Source organism: Ursus maritimus, unplaced genomic scaffold (genome assembly GCF_017311325.1).
Source record: "Ursus maritimus isolate PB19 unplaced genomic scaffold, ASM1731132v1 scaffold_21, whole genome shotgun sequence".
NCBI lineage: Eukaryota > Metazoa > Chordata > Mammalia > Carnivora > Ursidae > Ursus > Ursus maritimus.
The window spans coordinates 946990-965328 of NW_024424564.1; the positions used below are offsets into that span (position 1 = coordinate 946990).

The window sequence follows — 18339 nt, forward strand, 5'->3', positions numbered from 1 at the left end:
AAAACAAAAACAAAAGGACTATCACACCATTTCTCTCTCCAATATCACTACAGAATAGAAAGTAGCCTGGCATTCCTCAACTCTCCTTTGTAATTTCTTTCCCTACATTTTCTCTAAACTCAAAGAAACATCCCCTAGAGCACTAAAAATTTCATTAGCTATCCAAATTGCAAAAAACTTTTACCTCCCTGCACAAGGTGAATAAAATAAAACCTTAAAAAATTAACTAAATATAATCATAGAATAATTTAAAGATTCTACAAAGTTAGATCAAGACAAGCCTCAAGAATACTGCCCTAAGTCAAACAGTGACAGCAAGAACAAAAAGAGTATGCAGAGAAGTAGTTCTAAGAGGGAAATATTACAAAAATATAAATATGCCTAGTTAGCCTCTGAACTGTTAAGAAAAACAATTACTGCTTACTGCTAAAAAGATTACTTGATGTATGTCCATTTCCTCAGATTTAAACTGGAATTAAAGCATCAAGACTACTTACATTTGGATCAATACAGTGAAAAAGATCAATTTCATTTAAATGTTTAAAATTATCACTTCCTCCAAGACAACTGTGTAAAAAAAAAATAAATAAATAAATGAGCCTCTTCAGAGAGATAAAGATTAGTAATACCTTCAGTGAAAACACAAAACAAGCAAGTCAAAGTTAGTTGTCTAATAAAAGCTTTTTACCCAATGATGTAAAACGGTAATTTACCTGAACGTAAGTTTGGATTTTTCAAAATTTACATTAACATCTTTACTGTCTTCGACACAAAATTCAATGAAGACATAGTCCCTTCGATCGTACCACTTTGCAGAAGCAGGCTGCCTACAAAGAGATAAAATTAGACAAAGTTAAGCTGCAATTCATTAACTGAATATTTACATAACCCCCAAAGTCTGGCATATAGTATATTCCCACTCAGTGATTATTTTGAGGAAATTATCATCATCAGCAGCAGCACCAGCATTACTATTATTATTTAAGCAGGCTCCAATGTGGGGCTTGAACTCACAACCCTAAGATCAAGACCTAAGCTGAGATCAAGAATCAGATGCTTAACCGACTGAGCCATGCAGGCGCCCCTTGAGGCAGTTTATTATAATTTCAAATACATTTTTACTCTGAACAGCTGCATTCCAAGTTAAAACATAGTGATACTGATTTCACAACAGGAAAGAATTAAAAAAAAAAAGTTCAGGGCGCCTGGGTAGCGCAGTCGTTAAGCGTCTGCCTTAGGCTCAAGGCTCAAGGCGTGATCCCGGCGTTCCGGGATCGAGTCCCACATCGGGCTCCTCCCTGCTTCTTCCTCTCCCACTCCCCTGCTGTGTTCCCTCTCTCGCTGGCTGTCTCTCTGTCACATAAATAAATAAATAAATAAAGCTTAAAAAAAAAAAAATGCTCAATAGGGTTAACCACTGGGAAGCCCTGTCAAAATTTGTGTGCCACTCCCTTAGAGCCTTGCTCCTAAATGTCAACTTCATAGAATTAAGAAATCATACAGAACTAATCCACTGTCCGTTGAAATGCAGTATTAAACATTTCTACTTACAATACTAGGAACTAGGAGAAGGGTAAGGGAGATGGTGGTAGAACTGATGGTGTTTTTTAAAAAGTTCTTGTCTGTAGCTTATTTTTGACTATATCAAGCAACCTTTTTTTTTTTTTTAAGATTTTATTTATTTATTTGACAGAGAGAGACAGCCAGCGAGAGAGGAAACACAAGCAGGGGGAGTGGGAGACGAAGAAGCAGGCTCCCAGTAGAGAAGCCTGATGTGGGGCTAGATCCAGAACTCTGGGATCACTCCCTGAGCCGAAGGCAGACCCTTAACGACTGAGCCACCCAGGCACCCCTCAAGCAACCATTTTTTTGACCAATTTTCCTAACAAACTTTTATGATTCTAAATAATGACATTAAAGAATTAAGCTTTTTTACAGCCTCATCTTCTACTCTATCTACACATGTATCTGATAAGTACAATACTAGAAAGAGCCTGGACCATTTGCTTCTTCTTTATTCTTCTGCTCCTGTCTCCTGCAATATACCTGTCTTCTTCATGGTGTCAGCTGCCTAGAGCTCTACCCATCCATTAAAATTATGTTTGAGAACATGGTTAAAAAAACTGCCAGAAGCAAATGTAGTCAAATACAGTTGATAAAGACTGTATAGGTAAATACTTTCCTTTTTTTTTTTTTTTATTTGAGATCAAGACCTGAGCTGAGATCAAGTGTTGGACGCTTAACCAACTGAGCCACCCAGGTGCCCTGTTTCTTTTAAATTGTTCTTTGTGGGGTGCCTGGCTGACTCAGTTGGTAGAGCATGCACTTCTTGATCTTGGAGTTGTAGGTTTGAGTCCCACGCTGGGTGTAGAAATTACTTAAAAATACAATCTTTAAGAAAAGAAAATTTTTAAAAAAAATTAAAATTGTTCTTTGTAATCCTTAGACAAATATCCTCATTTGCATAAAAATTCCTAGACTTCAGGGGCACCTGGGTGGCTCAGTCGTTAAGTGTCTGCCTTAAGTGTCTGTCTTTGGCTCAGGGCGCGATCCCAGTGTTCTGGGATCAAGCCCCACATCAGGCTCTGCTGTCTGTCAAATAAATAAATAAAATCTTAAAAAACAAAAAAAATTCCTAGAATTCACACATACACACCCCAACAGGATTTGCTTCTAAAGAATGAACCAGAAAGACAATGCAGGAAAGGAAGCAGAACCACATCATTCTCAATGGGTTCACTTATTTTCTAAAAATAAGCATGTTCTGCTCTGATAATGTAAAAATTGAAATTATTGGCTATACAGGAATTTTTCTATTTTTTAACTGTTCTGTAAACCTAGAAATTAAAAACTTAATTATCGTTATGTCCCATCACTACTCATAAACAAACTCAGATGCAAGGAATTGTTTCAAGCTCTGAAATTCCCAACCCTAAAGAGTAGCAGCTTAAAGTCCCTCCCATAAATAAAAAGTTGTAGCCAATTGCTCATCAGCATTTTTACACAAGAGTTAAACCTGACTAGTCATATTCCACTCTGGGATATTGATATCAGATCCGAAGTAGGTTAACAATTATGGATGACAATTTTCAAAGTCTAAATACCAGCAAATCAGCAAGGGCAAAAGCTATTTATTTAGGCATCTATCAACAGATTAAAAAACAAAACAAAACAAAACAAAAAACAGGGGCGCCTGGGTGGCACAGCGGTTAAGCATCTGCCTTCGGCTCAGGGCGTGATCCCCGCGTTATGGGATCGAGCCCCACATCAGGCTCCTCCGCTATGAGCCTGCTTCTTCCTCTCCCACTCCCCCTGCTTGTGTTCCCTCTCTCGCTGGCTGTCTCTATCTCTGTCATATAAATAAATAAAATGTAAAAAAACAAAACAAAACAAAAAAAAAACAGAATTTTACATGCCTCTGAAGAAAAGTCTAACCAAACTTCTGCTGGACTAAGGAATCACTTCTAATGTCAGTATGTTAATATGGTTAACAAACAAGTTAGGAGTTTTATGAATAGGTCACAATAGGTCACACGTTATTTTTAGCTCATTTTCTTACCAAAATGGTGTTCTCAATGTGGTAACATGTTGCTCTTTAACTGAAAATATTTGCTAACTTAATAAATAATTAAAATTTTAAACAGTTTTAGGTTCACAGATTTTCAAACTAAAGTGCCCATATAGTCCTATGTTTAAAAAGTGCTCGTAATAACCATCTGAACAATGAAGACCATTGTGCCAAAATACTATTTCCAACTAAAGGAACAAGGTTTCCTACAAAGAAATGGCTGACCTCAGTCCTGAGGTGGGAAACACAGATGAAGTTGGGACATCCTGTGCAAATGAAGCTATTAAAAACCATGAGGTCAGTGAAAACCACAGGCAACAGTGTCTCCCCACATTGGCCAAAGACAATTCTAGACCACCAGAAGATGCTATAGCTCCAATTCTCTATAAATTAGTAGATTAAAGAATTAGGCATTTTTCCTTCTTTCCTTTATGAACCTTCATTCATGGTAACTGAATAGAACCAGTTCATGAAAGAAACTTCTGTACAGAATTTCAGCTTTAGAGTGGAATAAAATGGGGGATATGGAGGTGTGTCACTATTTTGCAACCCTTAAACTGATTTGGCAGTGATCAACAATGGATAAAACCATTAAAAATGACTAGATGACCATCTGATATAGAACTTACTATCCATCTTAGAAAAGTGGGACAACCAGACATAAGCCTCACAATTTGATGCAAGATGATATACTCCACAGTAAACTTAATGCCAATCTACAAGAATATAAGAAAAAGAAACCACTTAAAGGACACCATGAAGAAGTTAGAAATCCAGAACACTATTAAATCAAGGCTATAAAGAGGAGGGACTGCTCTGGATGAAATGAAACCTTAAGGGAGGTGCCTGGGTGGCACAGTTGGTTAAGCATCCGTCTCTTGGCTTCAGCTGAGGTCATGATCTCAGGGTCCTGAGATCCAGCCACGAGTTGGGCTCCACACTCAGTGAGGAGTCTACTTAAGATTCTCTCTCCAACTCCCATCCCGATGCCCACTCTTTCTCAAATAAATAAATCTTTAAAAAAGGAAGAAATCTAAGGGTTACTAAACATGTGCAATTGGTGAACCTAGGCTGTATCTCTATTCCAACCTAAACATAGAAAAGAGATTACTGAAACTGTGACGATCTGAATATGGACAGGGTTATTAGACAATATGAAAATCACTGTTAATTTTGTTTGGCATGAAAGGAATTGTTTTTATGAAAAAAAAAAAAATGTCAGGGCACCTGGGTGGCTCAGTTGGCTCAGGTCATGGTCCCAGGGTTCTGGGATTGAGTCCCACACTGGGCTCCCTGCTCTTCAGGGATCCTGCTTCTCCCTCTGCCCCTCCCTCCAGCTCCGTCAAATATATAAAATCTTTCACAAAAAAAAAAAAAAAGAAAAAATGTCCATTCAAGATGAAAACTTAAGTATATGGGGTTTGCTTTAAAAGACCTTAGGGGAGGGGCACCTGGGTGGTTCAGTCGGTTAAGTGTCTGCCTCTGGCTCAGGTCATGATCTCAGGGTCCTGGGGTTGAGCCCCGAACCAGGCTCCCTGCTGGGTGGGGAATCTACTTCTCTCTATGCTGCTCCCCTGCTTGTGCTCTCCCACTCTTTGTCAAATAAACAAAATCTTTAAAGTAAGTAAATAAATAAATAACGATTTCGGGGGGCGGGGGGGGGTGCCTGCCTGGCTCAGTTGGTTAAGCCTCTGCCTTCAGCTCAGGTCATGATCTCTGGGCCCTAGGATGGAGCCCCACCTCTGGCTCCCTGTGCTTCTTCATCTCCCTCTGCCCCCCCCCACCACACACTCTCTCTCAAATAAATTAAAAAAATCTTTTGAGGTAAATGAATGAATGAATGAATGAATGGCTTCAGCAGGGGCACCTGGGTGGCTCGGTCAGTTGTGTCTGACTTCTGCCCAGGGCATGATCTTGGGAGTCCTGGGACTGAGCCCCACATCAGGCTCTGCACTCAGCAGGGAGTCTGTTTCTCCCTCTATCCTTTCCCCTGCTGGTAAGCACTTCCCCCCCCTCCCGCCCCCAAAACAGGTGAACTATTTTAAATAAATAAATAAAAATAAAAGACTTCAGAAAAGGAAAAAGGGGGTAGATAAAGCAACATGGCAAAGGCCTGCTAAGCACTGAATCTAGATGACAGGTAGATGGGGAATTATGTTCACTGTACTTTTTAAAAAGTGTTATTAAGTAATTCTGGCAGGGAATACTTTCTTCCTTTGGTGTAACCCAGTCTAATTTTGAAATTGTGTTATACTTGGTTAATGAAAAGATTCTATCTACTCCCAATACATTTTACAAATGGTATTTCAATAAACTCTGGTAAATGCTTTTGTAGCCAAACTTAACAATCTTCAAGGTTATGTTTACATTGTAAAAATTGCATACTAAGAGCCTATACTAATAGTAAAGGAGCACACTAATGGTGACATGGTTATTACAAAAGCTATATAACAAACCAACTAGCATATTAGCTCTTCAATTTGTTCATATTGAGAACAGTGGAACCAGAGAATCTTTTTCCTTTCCTCAAATTCACGTTAAGTTATCTAGAGTCAGACTGTTATGGGCTGAATTTTATCCTCCACAAATTCATATATTGAAATCCTAAACCCTCCAGACTTCAGAATAAGAATGTATTTGGAGAGAGGATCTTTAAAATGAAGTCTTAGGGTGGGCCATAATCCAACATGACTGGTGTCCTTACAAAAGACCTGTGAAGACACAGAAGAGATTCATCTACAAGCCAAGGAGAAAGGCCTCAGAAGAAACCAATCCTGCTGACACCCTGATCTCAGGCTAACACCCTCCAGAATTGTGAGAAAGTAAATTTCTACTGTTTAAGTCACCCCATCTCTGGTACTTTGTTATGGCAGCTCTAGCAAGCAAATACAACCATTTTCCAAATAACAAAATTAAATGATCCAAAGCAGGGGTTGGTGCAGGAGCCAAAATGGTTTTTATATTTTTAAAGAGTTCTAAAAACAAGCATGTGGGACAGAGATATCTGTGGCTTACAAAACTTAATATGTTTATTAGGTAATCCTGATCTAAACCATCAAAATATATATAAAAGATGACCCTATACTTAACCCTAAACCAGTAACAAACTCATATATTCACTCAACTGGAAGAGAACTCAATTGTTTGTGAAATCCCACTTGTCTTCTATGAGGATCACGACATTTCTTTTTCTATTAACCAAAAGAGGAGCTGATTTAGCTTTAACTCTAGCTCCTAAATTACACTGATTTATCTCTAGCCTTATACTAACATTGGCAAAATTCATAACCACTGCGCAGGTCAGTCAGTTCACATTAATAGTAAATAACTATAGATGTAAATGAAAACTTTTCTTGGGGTGCCTGGGTGGCTCAGTCGTTAAGCATCTGTCTTTGGCTCAAGGCATGATCCTGGCGTTATGGGATTGAGCCCCACATCAGGCTCCTCCACTGGGAGCCTGCTTCTTCCTCTCCCACTCCCCCTGCTTGTGTTCCCTCTCTCTCTGTTTCTCTCTCTGTCAAATAAATAAATAAAATCTTTAAAAAAAAAAAAACCCAAAAAACAAAAAAAAACTTTTCTTTTACCTCTTCATATGCTATGTCAATAATCCATTATTTAAAACAAAACAAAACAAAACTGAACCCCCCCCCCCCCCAGTGGGACATTCCGTGCTCTTCTGACAAGAGCTTACAAGCTCAACATTAGGGCCAGGTCAGTTCGAGCAACTAAATTTTGCAGATCCTAAAATTCTCTATGGTTCTGACTAAAACTTCTTAGTTTGTCTTAAAAAGACAGAGTGGGAACCATTATTTGCTTCCAAATACCATTTTTAATATGCTAGAATCTGGTGAGTTTTAATTCAAATTTGTAGAAAATGACAAACACTCTTCACTTCAAAAAATGGATGTATGCGGCTCAGCTGCTTAAGCGTCTGCCTCTGGCTCAGGTCACGATCCCAGGGTCCTGAGATCAAGCCCTGCATTGGGCTCCCTGCTTCTCCCTCTCCCTGCCGCTCCCCCTGCTTGTGCTCTGTCGAATAAATAAAAATCTTAAAAAAAAAGAAAAGAAAAGAAAAAAAAGAGAGGGGAGGAGAGGGAGGGGAAGGGGGAGGAGATGCACCGGTGCAATGGTCTGAATGCATCCTCCTAAAATGTGTATGTTGAAATCCTAATGCCCAGTTTGATAATAATAGAAGGTAAGACATTTGGGAGATGCTTAGGTCACAAGGGTAGAGCCCTCATGAATGAGATTAGTGCCTTACAAAAGAGGCCCCATTTAGATCCCCACCTCCTTTTCCCTGCTGTGAGGGCACAGCAAGTAGCTATGAGCCAGGAAGTGGGTTCCAGCACCAGAAGATGACCCTGCTGGTGCCTTGATCTTGGGACTTCCAGCCTCCAGAATGGTAAAGCAATAAATTTCCGCTGTTTATAAACTACCCAGTCTGTGATATTTTGTTAGAGCAGTTCAAACAGTCTAGACCACCAGCAAAGCTAAATGGAAAAAAATTTGCTAAGGAAAATTCTCAAATACTGCAATTCTTTTTATAGTTTACTATGTGCAAGGCATACTGAGTTATATGACAATGAAAACACCTCAAGCCTTTGTGAACTGGAAGAACAGACATACATAACTTGGGGTAAGTTCATAAAGCTGAAAGTTGAAAACCATGTTAGAGGTAGGTCACAGAGATCCCTGGAGACAATGGAAAAGAATTTGGTTTATTCTGTAACTGGGTAAACACACACACACACACACACATGCACGCACATTAATGGCAGCTATCATTCCTTTAGAGCTTTGGAAGTCTTCAGGGGTGGAAAATGTTCCACATAGAATTCCACATCATATGACTTGTCTCTACAACCAACACTATGGTCAACACTCCAACTTCTTTATTTTCTTTTTCTCTCAGAATTTCCAATGTCCAGGAATTTTTATGAGCAGGTGCTCCAGACTATCACACATAGCAAATATGAAACATACATCAGAACTTAGTGAAACAAAAAACTTACTACTGAAGTGAGAGGCCTACATAGTTAATACCACAATAATTCAAATTCGGCTCCCTGAAATAGATGATTTAGAGCAATCTCATGGGAGATACACACACACACACACACACACACACACACACACACACACAAACACACACACGTGCTAATCCTACAGAATTACATAAAATTCCACATCATTTTGCTGTATTTCCCTAAGAAATCTTTAGTATCTTGCTGTCACATTTGTGGTCCAACGAGACTGATTTCCTTATTAAAAAGTTTCTATCAGGGCACCTGGATGACTCAGTCAGTTAAGCATCTGCCTTCAGCTCAGGTCATGACCCCAGGATCCCGGGACCGAGAATCAGTTACTCTATCCAAAACGTAACCAACAAACTATTCCGAAAATAAAGGACTCACAAACAAGTCAAATGTACTTTGAGGGTATATATGGATTTGGCAGTATTTCTTTTCCAGATTTCCCAAAATACAGCAAAACCTCAATTAACGAAATATAATATCAGATACTTAATTTATAGATGGCTTTCATCAACTTTATCTTTCAACTACTGACCACTGATCTACTTCCTACAGGAGACATAGTCGTATTTGGCTGAAATGTGATACGGCAGAATACAGGACTAATAGTAAAAAACCCCTCTTAGGACCAACCCTTACTATCAAGCACCTCGCAGAGTCAAGCCTAGCAGCTAAAATACAACACTGAGAGTTTAAATGTTACTCAATAAACAAATATTTATTAAACACGGGGCTTGTTTTTTGTTCTGGGGATAGAGCAGTCAACGAAACAAACAAAACTTACATTCAAGTTAGATGAGATTTAGTCCAAAAATCTTTTTTTTTTTTTTAAAGATTTTATTTATTTATTTGACAGAGATAGAGACAGCCAGGGAGAGAGGGAACACAAGCAGGGGGAGTGGGAGAGGAAGAAGCAGGCTCATAGCGGAGGAGCCTGATGTGGGGCTCGATCCCACAACGCCGGGATCACGCCCTGAGCCGAAGGCAGATGCTTAACCGCTGTGCCACCCAGGCGCCCCTAGTCCAAAAATCTTCTAAGAAATATGGGGGTAAAGGGATCAGGTCCATTACTAACTACAGTTTATCTTTCTTAATGTGTAAATAGATAATACATCATAAGATAACATTCTCAAAAAAGAAAAAAGATAACATTCTCTGCTTATCAGTACAGCTGAGCTTTGAACATGTGAGTTGTGGGGGCCAACCCCCTACAAAGTTGAAAATCCAAGCATAACATGACTCCCCTAAAACCTGTTTAACAGCCTACTGTTTAACAGCCTACTGTCGACCAGAGCCTCACTGACAATGTAAACAGTAGACTAACACATACTTTGTATATTAAATATGTCATACATTGTATTCTTACAATAAAACTAAAGAAAAGACAACGTTAATAAAGTCCTAAGAACAGGGTGTCTGGGTAGCTCAGTCATTAAGCGTCTGCCTTCGGCTCAGGGCGTGGTCCCAGAGTCCTGGGATCAAGCCCCACATCGAGCTCCTGCTCCCCTGGGAGCCTGCTTCTTCCTCCGCCCGCCCCCTGCTTGTGTTCCCGCTCTCGTTGGCTGGCTGTGTCTCTCTGTCAAACAAATAAATAAAATTTAAAAAATTTTATGTATTTATTTGAGAGAGAGAGAGCAGGAGCAGAGGAATAGGGAGAAGCAGACTCCCCGCGGAGCAGGGAGCCTGATGTGGGGCTTGATCCCAGGACCCTGGGATCATGACCTGAGCAGAAAGCAGACATTTAACTGACTGAGCCACCCAGGCGCCCCTAAACATCAGACTCTTGATTTTAGCTCAGGTCTTGATCTCAGGATTCTGAGTTCAAGCCCCACTTTGGGATCCACGCTGGATATGAAGCCTACTTCAAACAAATAAACAAAAAAAAACCCAACCCCCCCCCCCCCAACAACAACAACAAAAAGAAGGGGCGCCTGGGTGGCTCGGTTGTCCACCTTCAGCTCAGGTCATGATCCCAGGGTCCTGGGATCGCCCGGCATTGGGCTCCCTGCTCAGTGGGGAGTCTGCTTATTGCACTCCCTCTGCCCTTCCCCTCCCACCTGCTTGTGCTCGTTAGCTCTCTCTCAAATAAATAAAATCTTTAAAAAAAAGAAAAAATACATTTACAGTACTGTATTTATTGGATAAAATCTACCTAAATGGACCTACGCAGTTCAAATCAGTGTTATTCAAGGGTCAACTGTACTTAATTAATGACAGTTTCCTTGTAAGTTTATTCTTAATAGAGTATGATTATTTGTCTAAATTAAAGGATCACTTTGAATTCTAAGATAAAACAATAGAAATCAGGAGACTAGCTTTTTACTAAAGCTTAATAATGAAGTAAATATCTTCTACATTCAGAAATAAACCTATTTCTATTTAGTAGGAAGGTTCTTAAAGACCAGATTCACTAATCTTTTATATATCTCAGAGTATCTTTACACATGAAGAAGGATTATAGAAGAAAACTCATTAAAACCAAGAAAAAGTCAGCAGTAAGAGATTTTAAAATTCAGAATTACTGATTTCTTAAAATTAAGTTTGTCAAATAGTCTATCATTTGCAAAAGGGAATCAAGACACAGGTAAATCCTTTTTAGTTTGCGCTAAGTGAGGAATGATACAGAAACATGAAATTCTGATATAAAAAGGGAAAAAGTAGTTCTAGGTTCATAGACTAAGCAGTTTTTCCTTCATCAAAAGCTCTGTCTACAAACGTCGAAAACCACTCTCTCTTTTTTTTTAAAGATTTTATTTATTTATTCGACAGAGACAGAGACAGCCAGTGAGAGAGGGAACACAAGCAGGGGGAGTGGGAGAGGAAGAAGCAGTCTCATAGTGGAGGAGCCCGATGTGGGGCTCGATCCCACAACGCCGGGATCACGCCCTGAGCCGAAGGCAGACACTTAACCGCTGTGCCACCCAGGCGCCCCTGAAAACCACTCTCTTATACATATATTCTTTCCTCAAACAAATCCCAAGATATGCTTCCCATACTTTCAGATCATCTGTAGGTCAGTTGTACTTCTGGAAAGGTGATCGGAATACACATGCCAGTCCAGTGGCTTCCAAATTATGTGCCAAGGTGCATCAGGGCACCATTAGAAACTTACAGGGTTACTCTAAAGTATTTTAAATTTGAGAAAAATTTAGTGATACTCAACCTCAGTCAAGACACCAGGTGGTGGGTGCCTGGGTAGCTCAGCTGGTTAAGCATCTGCCTTTGGCTCAGATCATGATCCCAGGGTCCCGGGATTGAGTCCTCCCTGAGCAGGGAGTTTGCAGGGAGTTGGCTTCTCCCTCTCCTCCTCCCTCCTGCCTGTGCTCTCTCATGCTCTCTCTCAAATAAAATCTTAACCAAAAAACAAAAAAACAAAAAAGACAGCAGGTGGTTCAATTTCAAAGTATACTGTACTACATCCCTCTCCACTAACCTTCATTTTTGCAAAGATAGATTTTTGGTGGTTGCTATGATTTAAAAAAGGGGGGAGGGGCATAAAAAAATCAGCAGGGAACAGAAACTGAGAGAGAAGTATCCAATCTGAATTTAAGGTATAAGAAGTTACAGTCCCCAAAGGGCATACATATTCCATTAGTAACTGTGGTTATAAAACAAATGACATTTTTCTTTCAACTTTTGTGTATTAACTTTTCAAAGACTACAAGGCTGTTTGGACGAATTACGTTTTTGGACCCAACTACATAATAAACAGAACTGCTATGTTACTCCTTTTGGGCACCACCACCACCAAAAACAAACAAACAAACAAACAAACAAACAAACAAAAACCTACTAAGACAAAAAGGGGCAAACCAATGTTTGTGAACCTCTGTGTTAGTTCCTTTATTTGGTAATTCCTACTCTAAAACATAAAAGTGAAAGCTATTCTTAAAGACAGTATTTCTGGGGCGCCTGGGGGCGCAGTCGTTAAGCGTCTGCCTTCGGCTCAGGGCGTGATCCCAGAGTCCTGGGATCGAGCCCCATGTCAAGCTCCTCTGCTGGGAGCCTGCTTCGTCCTCTCCCACTCCCCCTACTTGTGTTCCCTCTCTCGCTGGCTGTCTCTCTCTGTCAAATAAATAAATAAAATCTTTAAAAAATAAATAAATATAGTATTTCTTCCAAAACTTAGTGTCTTTCTTCCAAGCAACTCCAAACTTCCTACTTGCCACCTTTGGCACACATCCTAAAACATCTCCAAAGTAGATACAGTAATCTTTCTTCATACGAGAAAGACTCAAACAAGGTCAATGTCTCACTGCCTCCATTACCAACAAATTTCAGAGCCTCTAGGCTCCATTACCATATTGTCAAGAAGTGGCACAGGTTTTAACAGAAACAGTTTAGATTAGATAATAAAACAGAACTACAGAGACATAATTATTTCTCTGGAAATAAAAGGATCACCTGGAAAACTATCCTCCCTTTTTGTAAAGTGGAAAAAATAAGCCACCTGTCAGAAATCCTGAGTTCTAATCCTATCTAGGACAGTTTCTTATACTAATTAGCACTGTGTGAATTAGTATTTGAAGAACTAGATCCTGGAACTTAAATACATACAAAAAATTTTCAGAACAACTCTCTGTGACTTAGATCCTTCCAGTACACAAAGATAATTAAAATGCTGAGTTGGAAAGGGCCCTGACAAACACTTTTTAGAAATACAGTATGACAACCTGTGAAGATCAACTACTGTGCAGAAAATGCACAACAGCACATTATGGCTTTGGAATACAATATGGGGAAAGGCATACTACTGCTCAAGGTAATGTTTAAAGTAATTGGCATCTTCCTGAAAAACCAAAAGTTCAAAGGTGACCTAGGGAAGCAGAGAAGTCAGCCTCAATTTAAAATCTATCACTGCCAATCTACACAGTAGATAATAAAAAAAGTTTACTACAATACACATTGTATTTTTGTAGCAAAATACACTAGACGAGGTTCAATAATTTCCAATTTAGGAACTCCAGTATCTTAAGAATTTAAGAGCTAGACTGATTCTAAACAGTCCATATTACAAGGCTATTTTTCCTGAAAAGTGACAATCACTACACCCAAGACCCCAAAATGATACAGCTCTGAGAAAATTTGGAACAGAAAATACAATTAAACATGGGTATCTTAGTTAACAGTATATACCTGCCTGCACTGAACAGATTTTGTCACTTCCAGTTTCAACTGCTATCTAGTTAAAGTCTAACTAAGCACAGAGAAAAATAAAAAAATCCAGTTGCCAGGTTACAGTGGTTAGGAAATCAACACTGAACAAAAGCCACCATCAGTTACTCTTCCTTAACTTACAGAAATTAACCATATACCATATGCTCACTATTACAATTTGTTTTGGAGGCTAAAGACCAATGATTTTATTTTGGGGACTCAATTCTACAAAACTGAGTGATGGCAAAGTATTCAAGATTTTAACCAATGCTTGGGGTGCCTGGGTGGCTCAGTCGTTAAGCGTCTGCCTTCGGCTCAGGGAGTGATCCTGGCGTTCTGGGATCGAGCCCCACATCAGGCTCCTCCGCTGGGAGCCTGCTTCTTCTTCCTCTCCCACTCCCCCTGCTTGTGTTCCCTCTCTCACTGGCTGTCTCTCTGTCAAATAAATAAAGTCTTAAAAATAAAAAAGGTTTTAACCAATGCTAGAGAGAAAGTAAATTTCTGGAGAATTTAGTAACTCAAGTACAAGACAACCCAAAGAATGACTTCAAATAGCTCAAAACTAAATAAAATAGGGGCTCCTGCCTGGCTCAGTCAGAAGAGCATGGGACCCTTGATCTCCACATCATGAGTTCAAGCCCCACACTGGGTATAGAGATGACAAAAAACAAAAACCCAACAAAAACGTAAAAACAAAAGTACAAACAAAAAGGAAAACTTTTCCTTCAAAAATCAAAACTTTTTACTTTGTATCTATTGTCAATGAGTCTAAATTAGAATCAGAACCAACTACAATAGCTAAGTAAAACAAAACAAAACAAAAACAACAAACTAGCACCCCACCCCCACCCCGCATTTGAAGAGAGGTCCTAAAATCCCAGCCTTCTCCAAACGGGATGAGAGACTGAGTTTTTATGTAAATTATTGGACAAAACTTTAAAAACCTGGTTCAAAGAAATGTATCTAGAAAACCACTACTAAAGAATATTCAAATGAGAAAAAAGACTGTAAAACCCTGAAAATATCCAAACGTGAACGTCTCTCTCCACCTTAAAATAAGTTTTATTGCAGGCTCAGTCGGAAGAGCATGCAACTCTTGATCTCGGGCTTAAGAGTCCGAGCCCCATACTGGGGAAATTACTGGAGAGATTAAACACACAGATTTGAAAAAATAGAATTAAAAAAATGTTAATAGCAAACATCCACAAAATTAACCCTTATCTGCCAGATTCTTCCGGGGACTGGATGACCCACTAAAGGTTTTTTCCAACTCCAATAACTGATTCATAATACTCATCTTGTAAACTTATTCAAGTCATTAGTTCAAGAAGATCCCCTAAATAATTTGCAAGATGACATTTATTTTAAAGAGATTTATCTGGTCTCTTCAAAACACACACTTTGAAAGTAGCGTTCTTGTAACTTAGGACTGCTTTTTGGAATATTGATCATTACGCTTTTCATCTGAGTTTTTAACCTATTTACCGAATGTCTCTTATCTTTTTAACTATTTCATGTGACCTCCCAAAAGTATATTTCAAGTCATTCCATGCTTGGTATATCTCAGTGAAAAGATATTTTGTTTGGCTACATTTGTCTATTAACAGTTGGTAGCTTCTTAGAGAATTTATTTTCTCCTCATGGAGTTTCAAAGTATTAAAAGGCATTTTAAGACTGACAATCCTGCTACATTATTTGGAACAGATTTCAAAGGAAAAGCGAAATCTACTTTACATAGATTAAAATATTTTGCTAGATACCACGGCGGTGGGGGTGGAGGATCCTTCCAAAATTCTAATACATCCCTTTTATACAAAACTGCGTTCTTGAGGCTTGCTCTCCATCATCAACCAGCTGGAGTGTATCCATTACTTATCCATTTAGATGTCTAGCCCAATATACTCACCAACAGTATCATTATTTTATTAAGTAAACCTTTGAAAGAGTGTTACTTTTCACAGGAACTAAAATTGTTACCCTTCAATTACTCTCACTAGGTAACTTCTGGAGAGTAGCTAGTACCAAAAAACCTGTAAAACCGGCAGTTCTCACATCTAGAAGGATAGAACTTTTCCTGAGAAGAATGTAAGGCCTCGAAGTGGGACTGCCAAAGATTTCTATTCGTTTAAAAAAATCAGTTTTTTTTCTTTACCATAATCAACTAAAATTGTTAAAAAAAAAAAAAAACTGTCATCGCAACGAAAACAAATTTAAGCTCTCAAAGACAACAAGAAGGCAACCTATTTTACCCTTAATTAAAAAAAGATAATGAAACCTCACCTCAAGTTTAATGCAGAACACAGAAAACGTCCCCAAGTATCTTTCGACTCGACACGTGCGAACTACCTGCTCAATACTAACTCCTCGCGGCCAGGGACCAGGTTGAGTTTCAGCAACCTTCGCTCCCATCAAAAGACTGGAGTTAGGAGGAGGCCTGGGAAGATCCATACCCAAGAAATCACGACCCCGGAGAGAGAAGTTGTGGTGACGGTATGACCTCCCTGCAGTTGCCTAGCAGTACCTGTCGCTCAGGGCGGAAGGCCGCGTGCTGCTCTACGAGGAGCCCCGCCAGCCTTCTGGGAGCACCCACCACAGGTGCACTTGGCCCAGCGCCTGGCCCCCACATCACGGAGCGACAGAATCAGACCACCCAAAAAGCCAAGTGGCTATCCAAGAGGGTCCGCGCCTCCGGGGCGCCCGCATGGCAAAAAACAAACAAACAAACAAAAACAAAAAACAAAAAAACCCCAAAACCTCACAGGAAAGGAAGGCCCAAGGCTAAGTTACGGAGTTAGAGTGACCCGGACTGGAGAAGGAGGGAAAGTGGGATTTCCGGCGCGGGGAAGCCGAGGGACGGTTCAGAGGTGGGGAAAGAGGACATCTGGAGGAAAAATGTCCTCCACCCGCCAACGGTAACCGGAACAAGGATACTGGACCTCCCACAAGAAAGAACGACCGCCGCCACCAAGGAGAGAAAGACGAAGGGGCCGAAAGCGGGGGAGGGGTGGTGGCAGCTTCCCGGCAGCCCCCTGCGCGGCCTCGGCCTCCCTCCGGGACGACCTTCCCTCGGCCGGGTGTCGCACTCACATCGTGAACGGGGCAGGGGGACGGGCGCACGGGTGGGCGGGCCTCTCCGGTGGCAGCTGCTGGGCAATCGACTCTTCTCCGGTGGCGACTCGGCGTTTTCTTCCCGGTCGCGGCCTCTTCTCGCTTCTCTCAGGCGACGGCGGGCTCGACCTGGGTCCCCAGAATGCACTGCGCGGAGAGAGCGGCTCCTCCGGTCAGGGAGAAGAGGAAAGTGTAGGAAAAGGGGCGCGAGGACGGAGAATGAACGTGCGTGCGTGCGAGCGAGGGGTGGTGAGGCCGGGCGGCGGCTGGTGACGCAGCAAAATGCCCGGGCCCTGCCGCCGCGCGTGCGCACTCTTTGTTTTCGGGCTCCTGCGCGGTTTTCTAGAGATATCTACGGAAAGGGCGGAGCCTCCCAGCTCCTTCGCGATCCTTCCCGGCGCTGGCCCCGCCCTGCGTCGGCTCCCTCCGGTCTGACTCGTTCCCGCGTCTCCTCCCGCGCTCCCCCCTCGCGTTAGAAAACCGTTGGCCCCGTAACCGCCCGGCCACGCGCGTCGGGCGATCTCCCGGAGAAACGGCTGTGTTGACCGCAGGAGGAAGGCTGAGGCGGAGGGATGCAGAGTCGGGAGGCTTGAAAAGTGAAACGGCTTGGTTGCTCTTGAGGGAGTAAACCAGTCCACTAAGGAAACATTCTCCCGCAAAAAGATGTGAAAAGCCTGTGCTGGTGATATTTGCGGGAAAAGGCTAACTTCAGAATCGAGGGCCTGGGTGCACCTAGCCATTTTTCTGAAGGTTGGAGACCCTCTCCAGAGGCAAAGAAAATTTGAGGTCTTTGGTTGAAGAGGCACGTTTGCCATTTGGAGCGGGCATTTGGCCCTGCTTCGAGATAATTACTGCCGTAGGTGAGACAGGGAGGTTACTCAAGTGGAGAGTCCAGGTTTGTGAGAATGGAGACACCAGGACACTCGGTGTCTCCAGACGCATCTATTGGGGGAAGAAGTTCCCCATCTTTTCAACCATTATCTCTGGAACTGCCGCTTTGTCCCTTGGACTTGGTTGGGCTCTAATGAGGGATAGTAATAAGAGAATGAAAACAGTACTGCCTACTCTAGAAGGCCACTTAACAGCAGAGTAAGGGACAAAGACAGCAGTGCACAGCTAGTTGGAACACAAAGTTGAGGTGTTCTCAGACATGTTGCAAAGTATTGGCTAAGTGTTAACATTAAGGACCTAGTGGTCTATGCTGAGCAAGGCAGGTTTTGGGAGCTACGGACATTGCTCACTATGCTCAAATCTTCGTTTGAAAGGGGTGTTAAATCCCAGCTTTCAAATACTATGATTTTAAGGAGCCTTCTGCCTGTTGGGGAAAAGAAAATACGCAAGCCAAGATAGAGTGCTAGAGTGGAAGTACAAAAAGTAATGGGAGCATAAAAGGAGAGGTCGATATTGACTGGAAGGATTAGGACAGACCTTGTTAAGAAAAATTAATCCCAAACATGGAAATAAAGCAAGGAG

General features: G+C 41.2%; 1 protein-coding gene across 1 annotated transcript in view; it reads right to left on the minus strand.

The window, feature by feature from the left end:
* The window catches only part of PTGES3 (prostaglandin E synthase 3), a 22382-nt gene extending 5221 nt beyond the window's left edge, over positions 1 to 17161 (minus strand). Inside the window, exons 1-3 of the mRNA XM_008683683.2 lie at positions 16846 to 17161; positions 714 to 827; positions 498 to 567 (exon numbers count right to left, since the gene is read on the minus strand). Of these exons, the coding sequence (XP_008681905.1) occupies positions 498 to 567; positions 714 to 827; positions 16846 to 16847 (186 nt within the window). The 5' untranslated portion in view covers positions 16848 to 17161. The remainder of the gene's footprint in view (positions 1 to 497; positions 568 to 713; positions 828 to 16845) is intronic.
* Between the last annotated feature and the right edge of the window lie 1178 nt (positions 17162 to 18339).